This window comes from Artibeus jamaicensis, unplaced genomic scaffold (genome assembly GCF_021234435.1).
Source record: "Artibeus jamaicensis isolate MK-2021 breed Jamaican fruit bat unplaced genomic scaffold, CSHL_Jam_final scaffold_378, whole genome shotgun sequence".
NCBI lineage: Eukaryota > Metazoa > Chordata > Mammalia > Chiroptera > Phyllostomidae > Artibeus > Artibeus jamaicensis.
The window spans coordinates 670,002-693,786 of NW_026522044.1; the positions used below are offsets into that span (position 1 = coordinate 670,002).

The 23,785-nt window shown below is 36.9% G+C and overlaps 1 protein-coding gene across 1 annotated transcript in view; it reads right to left on the minus strand.

Moving 5' to 3' along the window:
* WDR44 (WD repeat domain 44) overlaps window positions 1–23,785 on the minus strand; it is a 91,154-nt gene that overhangs the window by 56,270 nt on the left and 11,099 nt on the right. Inside the window, exon 2 of the mRNA XM_037146002.2 lies at window positions 2,973–3,006. Coding sequence (XP_037001897.2) covers window positions 2,973–3,006 — 34 coding nt within the window. The remainder of the gene's footprint in view (window positions 1–2,972; window positions 3,007–23,785) is intronic.

Genomic DNA, 23,785 nt, shown 5'->3' on the forward strand with positions numbered 1-23,785 from the left:
CTGCTTGGACTCTTCCTTACAGTATTGTTATAAGATTTGAGCTTTTAACTTTTAGCAAGCACATATAACAAAAGACTAACTCAGTTTCACAAATCATTTGTACCAATGTGATATACACTCAAAGAAGAAGAAAAAAAACAAGAAACGACTCTTAGTTATCATATTCATCCATCCATTTGTATCAACACTATCCCTTTCTCAGAGTCTTATTTATGTTTTGACACTCTAATTGCCTCCTAACAACTCTCTCTCTCTGCACTTAGTCTCTTTCCTCCAAACATTCTTCTGCCCTTCTACCACTTTTCTTTTGTTAATTCCCCAGCAAAAACCTTGGAGAACACAACTGTAACACATACAAAAAGTGACGTTTAAATGTCTTTCTTCAAAATGTTAAAGCCCAGAGTTTTTAACCTGACATCCAAGGCTCATTAGGTATGGCCCCAATTTACTTTTCCCACAGTCTATAACTGAAATGTTTGCATGAGTCTTTCAATGCTCCCAGCAAATTCTTTGCATATTAATTAGTTCATACTATTGCCGAGTATACCATGCTTTCCCAATTTTTCTCTATCTACCTATACAAATCTCTCCCGGTTTTCAAAGCCCAGCACAAGTTCTACCTCCTCCCTGAAACTTTGCTCTGCTATTCCAGGTAACAGTGCTCTCATGGTCACCTAGTCTCTCCCTTCCTCCTCCAAACTCCTGGTAGCACTTACGGTCTATTCTACCTTTGAACATCAGTACCTCATAGGTCATCCCTTTGTATACATGTCTGTTCTGTGAGGTTATTAAATCATCAAATATTGAGACTACATGAAATTTTTCTTTGGATTGCTTAAGATATCAATCAATATGCTGTTATACACGATATGTATTCAATGGTCTGAGGAAATCCATGACATTGAATATACTTTAGAGTGAGAAGGAACAAACCACTGACACATGCAACACCTTGGATGGATCTCAATTCTTTCAGCTAATCTCAAAAGGTCACACACTATATGATTCCATGTATAGGACATTCTCACATGACAAAATTATGGTGTCAGAAAACAGATTAGTGGTTCCTTAAGGTAATGAATGATGGGGGAAGTGGCAGGTGTGACTTTATACACAGGTAGCAAGCACAAGGAAGATCTTTGTGGTGATGAAACATCTGCATCTTAAGTATGGTGGTGGTTACACAAATATACACATATAATATGACATAGAACTATACATTCATACTGCACCAATGTCAAATTCCTGGCTTTGATATTGTACTATAAATAAAATATAACCCCTAGTGAAATAATTGGGTGAAGGATACCAGGACTTGTCTGTACTGTCTTAGTACCTCCCTTCAGCTCTATAATAATTTCAAAATAAAAAAAGAACAATATCCAACTTCATATTTACTAAATATGTACATTGTTTATCTAATTTTATTCAAGTTAAGGACAATCTATAATTACCAACATAAAGTGAAGTCCCCAAACCAATTTTTATAACATAAAAACATCTTAGAGCTAAGTGGCTTTTAAAACCTATAAACATAATAAATAGGAATAGTCTTTGGAAATGGGGATCGGGAAGATGAGGGATGGCAGGGTAGTTGCGTACTCAATCATCTACTTTTACACTAAGCAAATTTGATCCATATCTGTATCTTACTTTAAAAATTGTTTTTATTAAATAGAATATAAAAGGATTTTTATAAAATATAAGAAAGAATTATGATATAACCTTTCTTAATCATTCAATTTAAGAAAAAGAACATTGTTACCATTGGCTTTCAAGTCTCTTATATATCCTTGCCCAATGTCCTTACATTCTTTCCCTCTTAGAGGTGACTGATATGCTAAAGTTTGTGTTTATCATTCCTCTGCTACTCTTTTTAGTTTCAATATGCTTGTAACTCTAAACAATATATTCTTTAATTTTGCATGTTTTTGAACTGAATATAAATGGAATATTATTGCATATATTTTTCTGTGAATTTCCCCCCGACTAAACATTATGGTGCTATCCATGTTATTATTGTATATAGCTAACTCATTGATATCCACTACTGTAGAATATTCCATATAAATATACCACAATTTATAAAACACATCACTATCCAATGTGTATAAGAAGGTAGGGACACTGGAAGTGGAAAAAATAAAGCATGTGTGAGATTATAGATACATATGCAGAGACATACACAACACAAAGAAACATATACAAACACACGTAGTATATATTTTATTTGATGTAAAACATCAAACATCAAAGAATATCTATTTGGTGATATTCCTCTACTTAAAATGGCTTTCAGTGATATAATGTCTTCATACCAAATTCTTTTCTTTAGATATAATGCTGGAAATGGTTTTCATATATGTGATGATATCAATGTATGTGCCCATAAAAGTATACAAGTGGCCCTGGCTAGTGTGGCTCAGTGGATTGCATGCCCGCCTGTGGACCAAAAAGACACAGATCCTATTCCCAGTCAGAGCACATGCCTGGGTTGCAGGCCACGTTCCCAACAGGGGGCATGTGAGAAGCAACCACACACTGATATTTTTCTCCCTCTCTTCCTCACTTCCCCTCTGTCTAAACATAAATAAATAAAATCTTCAATAAATTTTTAAAAAGTATACAAGTTTTTGGTTACTCCACATTTTGTCATGCAAATATTACTTTTTCAATTAAAACACACACACAAACACAAGTATTTTACAGTGTCCTCCTATTCTAAAAATTATAATCCAACTAAAAATTAGGTAAAATCTAAAAAATATTTATAGTCCCTTCCTTACAGTACAATATATGATTAGATATTTCTAGAGGACTTAATCACACCTAGTAAAATACAAAGACAATATTATTTAGCAAAAAACAAGGAACAGAAAGCAAAACAAAAAACTGAAGAATTACATAAAAGAGAAAAATGAATGAAAAGTGTATACTTTGGAAAAATATAATTTTCAGAAAGCACAACTTACCTCTAATGTTGAAATTCCAACCTTTTCTGAAGATCTGTTCGGAACAAAAGCAAAATGTTATTGAATAGTGCAGGTGAGAAGGGAAATACTATATACTTATTAAAAACAAGTTCACGTTCAAAAAAGAACATATAAACTTTGTGATTAAAAAGTCTATGTGCATATAGAAAATGTAGAAAACATAAAAAATGTAGAGAAGAAAATTGAAGTGACCCATAATATTACCATGTAGAAATTTGAGTATTTTTTGTGTTCCCAGATATATAACAGGGTTGGTCAAAAGTAGGTTTACAGTTGTTCATATGGAAACTAATATAATGATTAATAAACATAAGAATAAACTGTGTTTCATGAACTTATAACTATAAACCTACCTTTATCCCTCCCTGTATATGACATAATATAATAAGCATTTTCCTAAAGAAAATTTTGTGTTCTTCCATGATAAATTTCTTTAAATGTCTCTGGAAGTAGAACTGCAGTCCAACAGCTGAGCATTTTGAAAAACTTTTAACTTGCCCTCCAGAACATTTGTGCTAGTTTATTCTTACTGTTTTGAGTCCATATTTATTTAACATCTGCCAAAAAGGAGTGTTATTTTTAAAATTTTACATTTTGATAGAAAGTATATCTCATTGTTTTCTTAATTTGATATATAATGTGGATTAAAAGTTTTATATGCATTAGACATTTCCAGTAATTTTCAAGACAGTAACCCAGTTTTGTTTGTGGCTCATTTTTCTACTGGAGCAAAACTCTATGATTAAACACAGACTATTGTAGACATAATAATTTTTAAAGTATGTTTCACCAATTATTATCACATACCCTCATCACATTTTTCCTCAAGTAAGAACAGTTTGATATCTACTACAAAGCATAAAGAAGAGACATACCCTTAGAGCTGCTTAATGTATTTTACGGTTCTGCAGTAAAAACCACTTTCAAATGATTAATATTAGTATGCCATTCCTAATTTTGTTTTGTAAAATGCAATGATCACAGATGATACAACTTTGTGTTGAAAGGCACCTTCAAGATAATCTAATCACACAGCTTCTGTTGACAGAAAAAAACTGAGGTGCTGAGAGATTGACTTTCCCCAAAGTCACATATTTAGGAGCAGAACCAAGAAAAGCACTGAGTCCTAGTAAATAGTAATCTGTATTTAGTAGAGGAATGCTTGACCTTTAATCGAAACATAGTGTGATAAAAATCACTTTTGCCTTTTAACAGAAAATGAATCCCTTTATTAAAAAATATTTATGGAATGCCTACTATGTACCAGGGACTAGAGATAGGAAGGTGAATAAAACACAATTCTAGTTTAGGGGGTTTTAAGGATTGTTTAAAAAAGGTAGCTGTAGAAAATGGTGCCTGCTCACTTAATTGCAATGCCTAGACAATACATTTTCATATTAACAAAGTACAATTTCCAGAAATGAACATTTTTATACCCCCAATTATTTGGTTTCTCTGGCAAACCTATACTGCTATGTCACAAAATCATGTTTATCCAGATGATTAGAACTAAGGGTATTCAGGTGTTTCACAAAAATCAATACAAAGTATATCTGCAAAATACAAGTGCAATGAGAACAAAAATAAGAAAAACAAAAACCTTGAAGGAGATCATATTTCCAGAGGGCACATAATCTTAAGTGCCAATAAGGGGGGAAAAATCACCTGCCACTGAAGTGTAGCAGTAAGAGAAAATAGGATTAAAAACAAAAAACAAAAAAACTTAAGCTCCATATGAAGTAGAGAAGGGAAGAAAAAAATATTCTGCTTTCCCCACATCCTTCATTTTGAGAAATCTGACCAGGTTTTTAGATGGCTGTCTAAACAAATAAGACAAAATAAAAAACAGAACAGGGAGTCACATCTATCTTTTGTATGGTTCCATAATGAGTCCTTTCTGGCTGTTGACTCATAGGATCTAAGTTATTGACCAATTGTTGACACACACAGAAATATTTCAGATTGGTTCTGGTGGGGCTTCACATATAGCTGTGTACAAACTACAAAGAGTAATTTATTATGTCCTCCTGAGAGACAAGGGGGCATAGTGAAAAGAGCATGGATTTTCAAGCACATGAACTTTGCTTGAATAGTGTTTCCACCATTTCCCCTATGTGTGATCTTGACCAAATTAATTTTTGCAGGCCTCAGTCTCCTCCTCTGTGAAAGGGAGTAAAACCACCTACTTCACAGGACCACTACAAGGATTAAGTGAGAGAGAACATGAGGCACACATAATAGGTGGTAGTTTCTTTAGCGGCTTTGAATTGCTCCATTGAAACTCAAATGATGAACTTCACTAAGTTTGTCCAAGGCACTCTGGCAGTCTGTCAGGAGTGGGAAGAGTGAGATCAATTTCTGGAACAGGAATTATACACTAAAGCCTGACAAGCTCCAGCCTACTTAACAACAGGGAAAATGGAAAAAAAAGCCAGATTATATTGAGCTGGTGGTAACATGGGCTCCTGCGTGCATTTGATGATGTCATTAAACAAAAAACTAATTACAAAAGACACTCATGTCGAAACACATTTTGAATGTTACACGCATAAGACACTTAAAAAATTCTATTTTATTGATTATGCCATTACATTTGTTCTATTTCCCCTCCTCCATTCCCCTCCACCCTGAACACCCCTCCCCCACCATTCTTCACCCTTTAGTTCACGAACAGGTGTCTCAAGTTCTTTAGATTCTATATTTCCCATACTATTCTTACCCTCCTCCCTATCTATTTTCTATCTACTCTCTATACTACTTATTTTCTGTACCTTCTCCCCCTTCTCCTTCTCCCACTCCCCTGTTGCTAACCCTCCATATGATCTTCATTTCTATGGTTCACTCCTGATCTAGTTGTCCTCTTAATTTGCTTTTGTTTTAGGTGTGGTTGTTAATAACTGTGAGTTTGCTGTCCTTTCACTGTTCATCTCTTTTATCTTCTTTTTCTTAGGTAAGTCCCTTTAACATTTCATATAGTAAGGGCTTGGTGATGATGAACTCCTTGAATTTGATCTTATCTGAGAAGCACTTTATCTGTCCTTCCATTCTAAGTGAAAACTTTGCTTGATAGAGCAATTTTGGATGTAGGTCTTTGGTTTTCATGACTTGGAATACTTCTTTCCAGCCCTTTCTTGCCTGTAAAGTCTCTTTTGAGAAATCCACTGACAGTCTGATGGGAACTCCTTTGTAGGTGACTGTCCCCTTAGCTCTTGCTGCTTATAGAATTCTCTCTTTCATTTTAATCTTGGCTAATGTAATTATGATGTGCCTTGGTGTGTTCCTTCTTGGGTCCAACTTCTTTGGGACTCTCTGAACTTCCTGGATTTCCTGGAAGTCTATTTCCTTTGCTAGATTGGGGAAATTCTCCTTTACTATTTGTTCAAATAAGTTTTCCACTCGTGGATGTTCCTCTTCCCCTTCTGGTACTCCTATAATTCAGATGTTGGAACATTTAAAGATGTCCTGGAGGTTCCTAAGCCTCTCCTCATTTTTTTGAATTCTTGTTTCTTCATCCTTTTCTGTTTGGTCATTTTTTTCCTCCTTCTGGTCTACTCCTTTGATTTGAGTCCCAGTTTTCTTTCCATTACTATTGGTTTCCTGTGCATTTCCATTCATTTCAATTAGTTTAGCCTTCATATGTTGCTCTAATTTGTGACTATAATCAACCAGTTCTGTGAGCATCCTGGTCACCAGTGTTTTGAACTGTGCATCTGAAAGTTTGGCTATTTCTTCATTGCTTAGATTTATCGGCTCTGGGGCTCTGAGTTGTTCTTGAGCCATGTTTTGTTCTGTTCGTGCCTTGTATGGACGAGGAGAGGCGCCTTGGTGTTTACCGGGGCAGGGCCACCCAGGTCTCGGGTTTGTGATGCTGTATGTGGGGGCGGGGTCAGAGAGGGAGCAATGATGGTCCTCTCCACTTGCCCAGTCTGCCTCACAGCTCGCCCCCGCCTGCTTATTCGAGCGCAAATGTGCGAGTCTGCCACCCTGCGCCAGTCGCTGGGGCCCGCGAGATCTGCTCAACGCTCGCCTTTTCACTGGTTTATCTGCGTGCAAATGCGTGACCAACTGCAGACAGCCAGCTGTGGATTCGGCCCGTAGCTAGCCCACACCTGGGATCCGTGCCCCCGGCTGCCTGTGCACCACCTGGGTCTTTTTTGCCCGACTGGCTCCACTGCTCGTTTTTGCCCCTCTCACCGGTTTAGCTGAATGGTCCGTTGTTTCTGGACTCCGTATTCAATTTTCTGTGTGGTTTGGTTATGTTTATTATTGTTAAAACTTTGTTGTTTTTAGATTTGGTTGTGCGAGGATGAAAAGTGTTCCCACCTATGCCTCCATCTTGGCGGAAGTGCACATAAGATACTCTTAAGCACTTGGTAGGTAGTAAATCATTTCAGACTACTATAGCTTCTTCCAGTCTAAATAAGTCTAAAATTGTCTCTAACAGGGTAACCTGTGAAACCAGAATTCTTTTGTGATACATTTTTGATCAATTTACAGAACATCAGCAACTAGTAAAAAGTAAAAGCATGTTTATACTAGGCAAAATTGGCTAAAATGATTTGCATTATGTGCAAAGATGAGAAAAGAATAATTCATTTCATAGAAATAAACAGTAAATTGTTACTTAGTATTTCCACAGGAAGCACTCCTAATAGGGGTCTTGTAATAAAGCAATGGCCATCATTTATTAAGCAGGGTTCAAAAACTGTGTTAAAACTTGACTTGCTTTAGCTTTAGTCCTTGAAACTTTTCTATGAGATAGTTTTATTACCTTCCCTATTTTACACAATGAAAAACTGAGGCATGGGTCAGATTAGGTAATTTAAATTGTATTGCTAGTAAACAGTAGGATCAAAATTTGACTTCAGGCAGTCTGATTCTAGGGCTCCCTCTCTCAAGTACTTTGTAATATTGCTTCCTTTTTGGGTAAGCTCTTAAAAGATGATGGTTATGAAAATACTGTTAAGTGCTGCTATGAATGAGCACCAAACTAAAGGCAATTAGTGCTGCTCCTTGGGTTGGACTAAACTGATTAAAAGTCAAAGGCACTGACTCCGGATCTGTCTTTAACAACTACAATTTATGCCTAATTGATTTGGCATCACTAGGAAATAGAATAATAAAATGTTCCATAAATAAAATTTCCAGAGATGAAACTTCTCTTTAAGTGCCAAATTTCTGAAAGTATTTTTTAAAATATTTTAATTATTTATTTTTAGAGAGACGGGAAGGAAAGGAGAGAGTTAGAGAAACATCAGTGTGTGGTTGCCTCTCATGTGGCCCCCACTGGGAACCTGGCCTGCAACCTAGGCATGTGCCCTGACTGGGAATTGAACCAGTGACCCTTTGGTTCGCAGCCCACGCTCAATCCACTGAGCCACACCAGCCAGGGCACTAAATGTATTTTAATACTTTAATGACCTTCAAGGACCCTAGAGTGCAGGAATTTATTTGCCTTCACGCTAAAGGACTCTACACTACTATGCTTGGAATGTCTGTGTTTTGCAGTTTTGTACCTTCTTCCTCTATTTATGGTCACTTCTTACAACTGGCTTTGCTCCCCTATCCCTCCCATGTCTAATGATTGCTTTTAATCTGTATTGATTTTGGAAACCAGGTTTTTAAAAATGGAGTTGAAGCCCTGATCAGCATGGCTCAGTGGGTTGGGTATTGTCCCACAAAGTAAAAGGTTGCCGGTTCAATTCCCAATCAGGGCACATGCCTGGGATGTGGGCCAGGTCCTGGGTCGGGGACATGCAGGAGGCAACCAATTGATGTTTCTCTCACATATCAATGGTTCTCTCCCTCTCTTTCTCATTCCCTTCTATTCTCTTTCAAATTGAATAAAAAGTTGCAAAGGAGACTACACTATGGGTGGTAAATATACAATACAATATACAGATGATGTATTATAGAATTGTAAACTTGAAACATATTTAATTAACCAACATGATCCAACAGATTCAATAATACTTTGCCTCCTCGCACAAACAAAAGAAGGACAACAAATTTAAACACAAAAACCAGAACTGCCAGAAAAATTAAACTGTATCAACGTCTGACAACCAAGGAGTTAAAGAAGAAACATTCATCCAGACCAGTAGGAGGGATGGAGCCGGGGTGTAGATGATGTGTGGCAAGGTGATGGCTTGGGGGCCTAGGTAGGCAAGGTGGCAACTGGTGGAGCTGGCGGCCCCACATTTGCGTTCTGATAATCTGGGAGGAACAACTGGGGAACGAGACAGACCATGCAACTGAAGGTTCCAGTGCAGGAAAATAAAGCCCCAAAACCCCTGTCTGTAAAAATCTGTGGAGGTTGGGGCAGCAAGAAAAACTCCCAGCCTCTCACAGGAGAGTTTGTTGGGGAGACCCACAGGGTCCTAAATGTACACAAAACCACCCACACAGAAATCAACACCAGAAGGGCCTAATTTGCTTATGGGTTGTACGGGAAACAACTAAAAGACTGCCAAGAGCTGACTAAGCAGCACTGTTCCCTCTCTGACCCCTCCCCTACATATAGCGCCACAACATAGCAATGTGGGTTGTTGCCCAGCCCTGGCAAATACCTAAGGCTCCACCACTTACAATGTAACAGGTGCACTGAGACAAAGAAATACAGCCCAAAAGAAAGAACAGATCAAAGCTAAAAAAAATACAACTAAATGATGAAGACACAGCCAAACTATCAGATGCAGAGTTCAAAACACTAGTAATCAGGATGCTCACAGAAATGGTTGAGTATAGTAGCAAAATAGAGGAAAAAGTGAAGGCTATGCAGAGTGAAATGAACAAAAATATACAGGGAACCAAGCTTGAAGGAAAGGAAACCAAGACTCAAATCAACAATTTGGACCAGAAGGAAGAAATAAACATTCAACCTAAGCACAATGAAGAAACAAGAATTCAAAAAATGAGGAGAGGCTTAGGAACCTCCAGGACATCTTTAAATGTTCCAACATCTGAATCATAGGGATGCCAGAAGGAGAAGAAAAAGAGCAAAAGATTGAAAACTTATTTGAAAACATAATGAAGCAGAACTTCCATAATTTGGCAAAGGAAATAGACTTCCAGGAAGCTCAGAGAATTCCAAAGAAGTTGGACCCAATGAAGCACACACCAAGGCACAACATAATTACATTATGCAAGATGAAAGATAAGGAGAGAATCCTAGAAGCAGCAAGAGAAGAGGAGACAGTCACCTACAAGGAGTCCCTGTAAGACTATCAGCTGATTTCTCAAAAGAAACCTTGCAGGCAAGAAGGGGCTGGAAAGAAGAAAGGCAAGGTTACTTGCCTTTCTTACATCCAAGATTACTCTATCCAACAAAGCTATCATTTAGAATAGAAGGGATAATAAAGTGCTTCTCAGATAAGGTCAAGTTAAAGGAGTTCATCATCACTAAACCCTTATTATATGACACATTAAAGGGACTTATCTAAAAAAAGATAAAAAATATGAACAGAAAAATGATAACAAACTCACAACTATCAACAAGTGAACCTAAAAGTCAAAACCAAAACCAAAAACTAAGGAAAACTAGAAAAGGAACAGAATCACAGAAATGGAGATCACATGGAGGATTATCAGTGGGGAGGGGGAGGGAGAGAATATGGGAAAAGGAACAAGAATAAGGAGCATAAATGGTAGGTATAAAATGGACAGGGAGGAGGTTAAGAACAGTATAGGAAATTGAGAAGCCAAAGAACTTACATGTATGACCCATGGACATGAAGTAAAAGGGGGAATGCTGGTGCAAATGGGGGTACTGTCTGGAGGGGAAGAAAGGGAAGAAAAAAAGAATGAGACAACTATAATAGCATAATCAATAAAGTATACTTAAAAACCCAACAAAAACAAAAAAAATGGAGTTGTGTGGCAAAGAATCTAGAGATTTTGAGAGATTTTCCCGTGAGAAATTTTGTACATGAATTTATGGCACTTTGTTTTATTTTTCACAGGATATTTTAAGTGATTATTTCTTATTTCCAGTTATGTGAGAGAATATTATCAAAGAAGTATCTGCCAAATAAGTGAGCTAGCACTAATCTTTGGTATTCCCAGAGATGCACTCAACTCCTCTCTGTAATTCAGTTTCTAACTTCAAAGTAGAGATAATAATAATAATGATATATTATTTCAAAGTGATTATCTGACTAAAGAAAACAACTACAGTCATGCATTGCATAACAGCATTTCCATCAATGAGGATCTGAATACAGGATGGTGGTCTCTTAAAATTATAATGGAGCTGAAAATTTCCCATTGTAACTTCCTATCCAGCACAGTGCATTATTCACATGTTTGTGATGCTGGTGTAGACAAACCTGCTGTGCTGCTAGTTCTTTAAAGTATAGTACAACCCTGCCTGGTGTGGCTCAGTGGACTGATCACCGGCCTGGGAACCAAAAGGTCTCCAGTTCAATTCCCAGTCAGGGAAAATGCCTGGCTTGCGGACTAGGTCCCCAGTAGAGGGCGTGAAAGAGGTGACCGTGGGATGTATCTCTTGCATGTTGATGTTTCTCTCCCTCTGTCTCCCTCCCTTCTCACCTCTCTAAAAATAAATATTTTTAAAAATATTGAAGCCCTGCCTGGTGTAGCTCAGTGGATTGAGTGTGGGCTTGCGAACCAAAGGATGTTGGTTTGATTCCCAGTCTGGGCACATGCCTAGGTTGCAGGCCAGTTCCCCAGTAGGGGACACATGAGAGGCAACCACACATTGATGTTTCTCTCCCACTCTTTCTCCTCCCCATCCCCTCTCTCTAAAAATAAATAAATAAAATGTTAAAAAATTGAATAAAGTATAGCACATAGAATTACGTACAGTAGATAATTCCTGATAACGATAATAAACAACTATGTTACTGGCTTATGTTATTTAGTATACTATACTTTTTAATGTTGTTTTAGAGTGTACTCTTTCTATTTATAAAAAACATTTACGCCTTACTATGCTGGCATCAACATCTTACATGTCATGTTTACTGCATCTCTTGATTGCATCATTTTCTGTTATGTTTGATTTAATCTCATATTATTTTGTACAATGACATGCTGTATAGGTTTTGCCTAGCAGCAATACATTATACCATATAGGCTAGATAGGCTAGGTGTGTAGTAGGCTATACAATTTAGGTTTGTGTAAGTACACTCTATGATGTCCCCACAATGATGCTTTTACTTGACCATACATTTCTCAAAACATATCCCTGATGGTGTAGTGTGTGATCATATTTATATTCCAGTTTGGGAACAGAAGAAATTAGACCAGAAGTCAAGAAAATTAAGTTCTACTCGGCTTTCCCAACAAGGTAGGTGCAAGACCTATAAGCAAGGGTTTTTAGAGTTCCTGTCATTTTAACCCAGGCTGGTATGGTTCAGTGGGTTGAGCACACCAGCCTGCAAACCAAAAGGTCATAAGTTCGATTCCCAGCCAGGGCACTGCCTGGGTTGTTTCTCTCCCTCTCGTTCCCATTCTCTAAAAAATAAGTAAGTTCTTTTAAGAAATGTAGAGTTCTTATAATTTTAGAAAATTTTAAGACCTTTTATTACTTTGGGAATGAAGATGTAATTTATACCATGACTAATGATCTAAATTTTATACCCTACTATTTCCCCCCCAAATATGGGCATAATCCAACACACACACACATATCCAGTAATGTCCAGTAATGTTTTGATACTTCTAATTAACTAGAAAAATATCACTTCAGAATCTTCTGTTAATATGAAATTGAGCAAATTAGCTTCTTCCTTTTTACAGGTTAAGGTACTTTTTCCATGAAAAAGTCTAAATGTCTATTTAAAATAAGATTTAGTACACCACACACAAGTGAGAAATCTTTCAGTATTGGTGGTATTCCTTCCTTTAGACAAAACCTAACAAACCCAAATGAGAACTTTGAAAGTTTATTTTTCATATCAAAAGATTTTATCATAGAGTATTTTAAAAACATATTTTTGACACATCTAAATATCTGGTAACCAAAAAGTTTAATTTAAACAATAAATGTACTTCTTACAAGGTTTAATATTACCTTGATTACCTAATAGCATAAAAGCTTTTTGAACATATTAATACTTGTTAAAAACAGAGTAAATCTTTGATTTTCTAGCATGGTAATGGAAATTGAAGACATGTCTATCAATGGTATTATTAAATTTAACAATAAAAAACAAGCAATAACTGAAACAGCTTCAAAGTAAAATCTGCTTTAAACAAGTATTGCTTTTTAAAAAATTCACATGGCTTGTAGATCAAATACTAAAATTATATTTAGTGTGGCTTCCACATAGGTCTTAAATATAAAAGCAATTTTCAGACTTGTACTTAAGAAATGTGTAATAGATAGAATATTTTAATTCACTGTATCTTCTTTTCTATAAAAATTATTTTTGCACTCACTGTGTTGAGTTTATACTAACAAAGCTCATGTTTGAATATAAAATAATGTGTGACAGATGCTTTCTCTAGTCCCTATCTATTTAGCATTTAAAATTATAGGAGTTTTCCTTTTGCAGCTAGGGTATTTGTGTTCACTACCAAGGCATTTTCATATCTGTACAATATTCATTATATGAAAATTTTTACATTACTTCACAGCATTACTTTCACGATTTTACAGGACAGTATAGGAATTATTTTTCTTGCATAAACTCTGACCATATCCAGTGATGACCTTCAGATACCTGAGGCAAAATTTCATCAGAGTAATAAGGTCATTAGTCCCAAAGGCAGGTGCTTAGTCACTGAGATTTGGATGTGGTAACAATAACTGCAACTTACCCAAAAATTGCCCACCAAGTTTCAGCAGGAAAGAGAATGTCAAAAACTTTATAAACTAAGATAATACTGCGATCAATACGATTTTAGTAAAAAGTACGAATATGTAAGCGACCCAACATTTTATTAACCCTCTTATGGAGTTTGACTTTGAAACTTTTTAAACCTGACTCTCTAATTTAGTAATGTTGTGAAAAGTATTCACTTACTTTATGGAAACAAAATCAATGCAACAGAAAATGCATACTAGTAGGTTATTTTTAAGAGCTTTGGATGCTACATAACTGTGGGTTTTCTGTCACAGGTGTTAGAAATGAGCATACCACCTATTGATGTTAAAGATATTCGTAATTCTTTTCAAAATCCTAAAAGTGTTTTCTAAAAATTAGGTTAGAATATTTTTTTAGTGTTTGAAGGAAAGTTGAATATCATTTAGATCAACCATCTCATTTCACATGAGAAGAAATGAGGCCAAGAAAGGTTACATTAACCCATTCACTTAACATTTACCTACTGTGCTTACCATGTAACAGCACAGTGCTATGCTGGCACAGCTGTAAAGCAGTGAACCAAACAGACATGATCCCTGACCTCCTACAGCTTATGCTAAATCAAAGGCCAAGTTAGGACTAGGACCCAAGTCTCTTTGCTGATTCTAACAACCTATGCAGCCTGTTGATTTACTCTAATAATTCTATTATCCACCTCATGGTTTCACATGGGTAGGTAGCCAGTCAAGTGAAACTGACCATTTACCAAAGTCTTGATTATCTAGAAGTACCACCACAAATTTCCCAGGGAAGGCCTGGGGGACCCAGAGACTGAAAGGGCAACTTGACATACATCTGGAAGTAGAAGGTCTGTAAATTTAGCTACATAGTAAAAGAACATGAGCTGGAATCAGGAGATTTGAGTTTTAGTCTTGAATCTGCCAGTAACAATGGATATGCCCATAAAAAATATCTTGGGCCCAACTTTTAATTCTGGCTATTTCAAACATATACAAAATTAGGAGAATATTATGAACCCACATGTACAACATATTGATCATGTTCAATAATGGTCAATACCAATACCCCTCCCTTAACTCCCCCGCCAGATTATTTTGAAGCAAATCTCAGAAATCATTAACATTCGATTAAGTATCTAAAAATTATTTCTCTTTAAGACATAACCACAGTATTATCAAATTTAGTCATTCCTTATTATATAGTCAGTATTTCATGGATTATCTCAATTTTTTATAGTTGGTTCATTTCAATCAATATCCAAATAAGGTCCATATCAGTTAATATGCCTCCTTCAATCAGTAGTTTCCCCTTGATCTCTTATTTCTTGCAGTTCATGCATTGAGAAACAAGGTTGTTTATCCTGAAGAAGATTTTTAGGGTAGTGAAGCTATTTTATATGATACTATAATGATGGATACATGTCATTATATATTTGTTCAAACCCATGAATGTACAAATACCGAGAGTGAGCCCTTAGGTAAACTATGGGCTTTGAGCGACTCTGATGTGTCAATGCAGGTTCATCCAGTGTAACAAGTGTACCACTTTGGTGGGGGATATTGATAATGGGGGAGGCTGGGAATGTGTGGGGACAGGGGGTATGTAGGAAATCTCTGTATCTTTCTTTCAGTTTTGCTGTGAACCTAAAACTTTTCCAAAAATAGTATTTAAAAAAAGATTTTATTTAGTTTTAGAGAGAGGGGAAGGGAGGCAGAAAGAGAGGGAGAGAAACATCAATGTGTGATTGCCTCTTGAGCACTCCCTATTGGGGACCTGGCCTGCAACACAGGCATGTGCCCTGACTGGGAATCGAACCAGCAACCCTTTAGTGGTCAGACTGCTGCTCAATCTACTGAATCACACTGGCCAGGGCCAAAAAGTAGTCTTAAACAAACAAACAAACAAACAAACAAACAAACAAAGTTGTTCATCCTGTAGAATTTCTTATGGTCTGAATTTTGTTCATTGCATCTCCATGGTGACATATTGTAAGGAAAAAAAATATTTATTTAAAAAGATTTATTTATTTTTAGAGAGAGGGGGAAGGAGAGAGGGAGAGAGATATCAATGCCTGGCTGCATCTCATACACCCCGCACTGGGGACCTGTCTGCAACCCAGGCATGTGCCCTGACTGGGAATTGAACCAGTGACCCTTTGCTTCAGAGTCCAGCACTCAATCCATTGAGCCACACCAGTCAGGGCAGAAAAAAATTAAATGAAAACACACAGAAACTATTAGAGGGATGGAAAGTGTACATATCCAAAGAAAACTGCAAAAACCTATCAGAACAGTAATCAGGAAGATAGCTCTCAGAATGTGCTAAGATTTTTTAAAAAATTACTAGAGACAAAGCTTTTCTTTATTTTAATGTATAATTAAACAGAACAAAAACAAGAAAAAAGTGTAGAACTGCTTATATGTGGATAAATAGTATAATTTAAAAGTCTGCTTCAATTCTTTCTTTTCCAATTAAAATTACTGATAGTCACACCAGGCAGGGAAAAACAAAATATAAGAATGAGAAATCCGAATCCCAAAGCATTCAAGGAGATAAAAGTACCTCGCTAATCTAAATGAGTTCAGTTCTCTGGTCCCAGGCAAATTATACCCCAGCATACTCTAAGAGTTTACAGAGCTCAATCCCTATGTAACACCTCTGAGGAATCATGGAGGATGGAAGAAGATGATAAGTAAACACTCTAAAAATCAATGCTGTAAAGCAGGTAGATGGTACAAAATATAAATAGATTCCCTTGATGTTAAGCCCAAGCAAAATTCTTCAGTACATGGTTAAATAGTTTCAGGACCCTAGTCCTGGGAAGAAGAAACTCACTAAGAGTCAGTAAGCATTCACAGGATGCCAATCATACAAGATTAACCTAATTTCCTTTCTTGATAGGATTACTGACCTAGAATATACAGGGTGTGGCAAAAGTACACTTAATTATTGTATTTTTTCCATATGAACTGTAAACCTACTTTTGCCCCACCCTGGGTTGTACACATGCAAAAAAAATCTAACTTTAAGTACTAAATTTTAGAATTCTCTCACGATATCCTCTTAGACAACAAAGAGATGTAGACTACAATACACTTAGGTGTGTTTGTAACTGGTGTGAGAACACTGTCCAAGTTGTGTTGATTAATGGCTCAAGGGAAGAACATAAGGAAACATCAAATAATTTCTCTTGTGCTCTACCCTACTTGATGTTCTTACTAATGCCTTGGATGAGGACACCTATGGAATAAGCATTAAATTTGCAGATGACACAAAGGTTGAAATAGGGATAGGGAGTATACTGGCTGACAGGATCCAAAAATATTTCATAAGGTTAGAACAATGGGCCAAATCTTAACAGAATGAAATATAGTAGGATAAGTGTAAAATGCATGATTGGTGAGATAATGACTTAGCAACAAATCATGTGAAAACATTTAGGTATCTTCGTTGACTGCTCAGAGTAAAAGCCTGTGAAATGGCTGCCAAGAGAACTAGTGTGATCTTATGCTGAATTAACAGAACTATTATGTCCAGGGAAAGGGGAGTGGTAAATTCTATTCTACTCCTTGCTGACAAGAGCACACTTAAGAATACTGTGTACCAAAAAAGAAAAAAGAATACTGTGTACCACTGGTACACCATATTTAAAAAGAAACACTGACAAAATAGAACACATGCAAAAGAGAGAAACCAATTTTATGAATATTCTAGAAACAGAGAAGGTAATATAAAGAACTAAAAAAGCTGACCTGGAGAAGAAAAGGAAGAAATAAATGCCCTAACTTTTTAAACCTGGGTTTATTTTGGAAAGTACAAGCCATGAAACTATTCTTACTGGCTAAGTCTCTTATTGAAGCCTACGTTTTCTTATAAAGATTTTATTTATTTATTTTTAGAGAGAAGAAGGTAGGGAGAAAGAGAGGAAAAGAAACATCAGTGAATGGTTGCCTCTCACACACCCTCAACCAGGGACCTGGCCTGCAACCCAGGCATGTGTCCTGACTGGGAATCAAACTGGCAACCCTTTGGTTCACAGGCCAGCGCTCAAAGCACTGAGTCACACCAGCCAGGGCAAAGCCTGTTTTAATTTAACTTTTAAACTGTTATTCTATATTTGATATGCACAATAGAGTACAAATATAATTCTAAAGCATAAACAAAATTAACTGTGACTCATCATGTCACCTGAGAATGAGAACAGAATCAAGAGTGGTGCAGCTACTGTGTGCTCTTCTTATTCCATCTGCTGGTTTTCTTTTAGAAGGAATCATTAGCTCAGATTTAATGTATTGTTCCCTTACCTTTTCATTTTTAAAATGTTAATATATCCCTAAATAATATATTGTTAAGTTTTGCTATTTGTGAGCTCTGTTTTCACTAATGTACTTTCAAAGAAAAAGGTGTTGGACTCTAAAATCAACATTGCACTTTTGGTATTTTTGTCTTAGTAAAGGCTACCCTTGTCATTGCATTCTAGTTGTATCGAAGTCTCATGATTATACCCATATCCGCTAGTCTTCTGCTTCTCCCCAACTTAGGGTTGCCAGATCTAATAACTATAAATATAGGCTGCCCAGTTAAATTCCAGTATCAGATAGACAACAAATACATTTTCGGTATGTTTATATGCCATTGGAATTGAACTGGGAGTCCTGTATCTGGCAACTCTACCCCATCCCCAAGTTAATTAGGTGGACAATTCATCCTATGATTTGTTAGTGTGTGATCAAGGGACAACGTGGGAGGAACTGCATGGCCAATATCATTGTATAAATATTCATCTAAGTATTCAACGGCATTCACTGACTGGGAAAAAATTGTAAAGGTGTGAATTTAGTCAAAGCTTTTCCAGACAGTACATTAAGTACATATGCCTGAATGCGAATACTGTATGTATGCTATTATGTATAAAACACTCAGTGAAGAGTAGAAAGATGTACTAACAGCTTCATTATTTTAGCTTAGCTTGTCTTCCAACAACTCCCCGCCCCAGTAAGATGGCTACTGTAACAAACTGACAAAATTTCCAGATACATAAACTGGCTTATAATCACTTTTACATCATTCAAAAACTGTCCTCAGTTAACATATTCAAAATGAGATTAGCCTTATACATAGGACGAATGAACATCAAAAGCCAATTTTCTAGATAAGTATCAATTAAAATTATGTTATCATCATCCTGGCTGAGTAGCTCAGTTGGTTTAAGTGTCATCCCAATACTCCAAGGTTGCTGGTTCAAACCCCAGTCAAGGTACTTATAAGAATCAACCAATGAATGCATAAATAAGTGGAACAACCAAACTCTCTGTCATCAATAAACTGAAAAAAAATTTAAAATCAGCCCTGGTTGCTGTAGCTCAGTGGGTTGAGTGTGGGATGGTAACGAAAAAGTAGCCGGTTTGATTTCCAGTCAGGGCACATGCCTGGGTTACGGGCCAGGTCCCCAGGGGGTGCCATTTGAGAGGCAACCACACATTGATGTTTCTCTCCGTCTCTTACTCTCTAAAAATAAATAAATAAAATCTTTAAGAAAAATCATGTTGTCATTAAAAAGGGATTCAGTTACTATATATACAAAGTCATTTTAGGACACTTTATAAAAAGGGTATTAGAAACATTTCAGGTGTATCATTTCTTTATCAATCAAAAAACTGATAAGCCTTCTGCAATATGAAATAGAATTTGCTTCTCAATTCTTTCAAGACATAATCTCAACATCCTCCCACAAGCAGAAGCACTAATAGCTCCTAGATTAGAATGTCAATCAATATGAGTGTGTACTAAGAACCCATATAGATTAGTCTCTCCAAATAGAAGCTAATTAATTGCATTGCCTGGCTGGCTTACTGCAAAACCAATGATTCGAAATCAGGCATTGACATTGCAGTAACAGTCTAACTTTTTCAGAGCTTCAGTGAGTGGTTTCTCTCCAGGCAATCATTAGATCACCTGTTTTAATTTTAAACTCAAATCTTAATCACTCAGGCACTATAGCTTGAGGGTAATTAGGACTTAAAATTATGGTGCAAGTGCTTAAGTCTAATTTCATAAAGCATACTGAGCCCTGGCTGATGTGGCTCAGTGGATTGAGCACTGGCCTGCGAACCAAAAGGTCACAGGTTTGATTCCTAGTCAGAACACATGCCTGGGTTGCCGGCCATGTCCCCAGTTGGGGGCATGTGAGAGGCAACCACACATTCCCTCTCTTTCTCCCTCTCTTCCCCTCTCTCTAAAAATAATCTTTAAAAAAAGAATACTGAATTTCTCTGGTTTCAAAGAGCCAGATCTTATGTCTAGTTTCTCACCCTTTAGCATTAGCCAGATACTCTGCCCTTTGGGCTTGGTGTTTCTTTACCTCTAACCTGAGGGTTATTTAAAATACAAACCAACCAACTCTGTAAGCCTTCTGAGAACAGGGAGGAAGGAGTGTACGGACTAAACCTAACACTTAACACCTGTTTCATAGTAAACGACTAGAACTCAAAGTCCTACCTCCTAAAATACACTAATAAAACATGAGTGATCTCACACTTAACATTCCCATCTCTAGACCTCTCATTATACAGTGTGAGAAGAATACACTGAAAAAATTGGTCACACAGAAAAATGAACTATGAAGGTCTTCTTTATTTTTCTGTTAGTAAGAACACTCATTTTTTTAAGGCTCTGAGGAAAAAAGATGGTTGCCTCTGAAGAATCTTGTTGTCAGGTTGCAAAATTGCTGATGGACTCCAAAAGAGTTTTGTAAAAATAAGGGAATACGTAAGGAGGGAATATAGAATGAGTTGACTAGACTAAATCTGGTGGCTTGGGAAACATTTTTCTTATAGGAAGGTGACTATAAAAGGGCTTAACAGAGAATTACCCTATGGCCTGATTTTGTTTTTAACCTCCTCTTCTTTTTGCCTTCGCCATCAGGAAAATATAAAAGTAACATGAGCTTAAGCAGCACCTCAAGGAACTGAACCAAGCAGAGTAAAAAACACCTAGCCTGTACAATGAAGGTGCTGTGATTCTAAGGTCCTTGAGGTAAACAGGATATGAGCAGATAAGGCCAGTCATTAAAGTAAGCAGGTAATTAAAGGGTTTTGCTTTCTAAAGCCCAGCTAGCTGAAATAGGAAGATCTGATGGCAAACTAATACCAATTTAAAAGTGCTAAGTCTGAATTAGCAATTGGAAGGGTTCTGGTGCTCAAAAAACACTGATATGAGGATGTTTCCTACCACTTAGGCAAGGGCGGTAAACAGCAAAAACAAAACCAAGTCCAAGGTAGAACAAAAATTTTAAGAAGTTCAAATTTGGAGAACAAGATACTGTTTTATTTTTTAAATCTTGCTCTAAGTGCATAGACTTAAAATTTTGGTATCTTATAATATTTGATGGAACTGAAATGCATATACTGATTTTATTAATTCATTAGAATCTCAAATTACAATCACAAATTTTCTAGATTATATGCTAAGCAAAGAACACCCACATAGAAGATTGTGAGTCAAGCAGCACCTTCAATCTAGTAACAAGTGCTCAAAGAAATGAGATGTAAGAGAAAATCATCTGCTGGCCTTTCAAACTCAAATCATTGATGACAGCATGACACCCATTTTCACAGCACTATTTATGTTGGCTACTACCAAAGTCACGATCCCAGCTAAACCTGAACAATCTTGGAAGAGCAGGAAAAAAAAAAGTGCTAAGCAATCATAAGCGAGTCTTACCTTCCTAGTACAACCTAAAATGTCATGTTTTAGCCCTGGTTGGTGTGGCTGAGAAAGTTAAGCACCAGCCAGTGAACTGAAAGGCTGCTGGTTAAGTTCTGGTCAGGGCAAACGCCTGGGTCACAGGCTAAGTCCCTGGGAGGAGTGCAGAGGTAACTGATGGATGTTTCTCTCTCTCTCTCTCTCTCTCATTCTCTCTCTCTCTCTCTCTTTCTCTCCCTTCCCTTTCTCTCTCTAAAAAAATAAAATCTTTTTTAAAAAAAACAATATAGCCCTGACTGATGTGGCTCAGTGGATTGAGTGCCAGCCTGCAAACCAAAGCGTTGCCAGTTCGATTCCCAGTCAGGGCACATGCCTGGGTTGTGGGTGAAGTCCCCAATAGGGGGCACATGAGAGGCAACCACACACTGATGTTTGCCTCTCTTTCTTCCTCCCTTCCTTTCTCTTTAAAAATAAATAAATAAAGCCTTTTTCAAAATTTCATGTTTTAACTGGGCACTCAAAAAGTAGGAATTGCTCAAATTTCCCTAGATATATGGCAATACTGGTTTATTAACAAAATTAACAAAAAGCCAAGAATATAGTGATGGCAGTTGTCTTTTTAAAAGATTTTACTTATTTTTACAGAGAGGGGAAGGGAGGGAGAAAGAGATGCAGAGAAACATCAACATGACAGAGAAATATTGATCAGTTCTTTTTTGTTTGCGCTCCAACTGGGATCGAACCAGCAATCTAGGCACGTGCCCTAATGAGGAATAAACCTGCGACCTTTCACTTTTTGGGGTGATGCCCAACCAACTGAGCCATATGGATCAGGGCATGACAGTTATCCTAATAGGGAATTAAGTCAAGATGTGAATTACTATTTTTATTATTGTTTCAAAGACAATTTATTTCTCAAAAGATTTTATTTATTTATTTTAGAGAGGGGAAGGGAGGGAGGAGAGGGAGAGAAACATCAATGTGTGGTTGCCTCTCCCACACACCCCTATTAAGGACCTGGCCTGCAACCCAGACACGTGCCCTGACTGGCGATTGAACTGGGGACCCTTTGATTCGCAGGCTGGTGCTTAATCTACTGAGCCACACCAGCCAGGGCTGGAAGATGATTTTAAGTTTTAAATGCTATGAAAACCCAGAAGTAGAATATACCTAAGATACCTAATAACAATTTTATAAATGATATTAGTAGAAATAGATGGTGAAGAAATTTTGCACAATGGTGCTATTTTTTTAAAGTAGGTTTTGTGGAAATATTTTAAAATAAATGATCTATATTGAAGTCACAGGAAATTTTATAATAAAATATAAATATAGCCTCATATAAAGTAATTACAAACTCAAGGTGGACCTTTACACAACTATCTTGTCTAAAATGACAACCTGAGTTTTCAAAACTGATTTACATAATTCATTTAGTTTTATGCCATATTCCTGGGGAGGAAAAAGAACAACCCAGCTTGATAGCCTACTTATTATAAAAATAACAAAATATATCAGGTCCCTGGGCCTACAAAAATTCTAAACTAAAAACATTCTACCTTTTACATCTATGACCATTAGAAAAATACCTGCATTAAAACAGAACTCCAGGGTAGGATGCCTGTATCACAATGTTCCAATTTGTCAACATGGGGTAGAGAAGAGTCATATCTATTAATGATTTAAAGTAATTTCTTTTTTTAAACTTTTATTTATTTATTTTTAGAGAGAGGGTAAGGGAGGGAGATAAAAAGAGAAATACCGACGTGAGAGAGAAACATCAATCGGTTGCCTCTCATCCTCCCCCAACCAGGGACCTGGCCCACAACCTTGACTGGGAATTGAACCCAGACCTTGCAGTCTGTGGGATGACACCCAAACCACAGAGCCACACCAGTCAGGGCTGATTCAAAGTGATTGATAATAAAATCGCAACAGCAACAGATAACTAAATTTATGACTGTCTCTGGAAGTCAATGCTAATGCTATCACGCTAAATTATTTTGTAACTTCATGAAAAGTTAACAAACAAGATGTCAGGCTAAAGCTGATATTATAAAAGTTAATGTGCTAATACAATTTTGTAAGTTATCTAAAACATCCAATGGTGTACTAATCTTAAAAAGTAAATGCCAGCCCTGACTGGTGTAGCTCAGTGAATTGAGTGCAGGCCTGTGAACCAGAGGATCTCGGTTCGATTCCCAGTCAGGGCACATGCCTGGGTTGCAGGCCGGTTCCTGGTGGGGTGACGCACGAGAGGCAACTATACATTGATGTTTCCCTCCCTCTTCCCT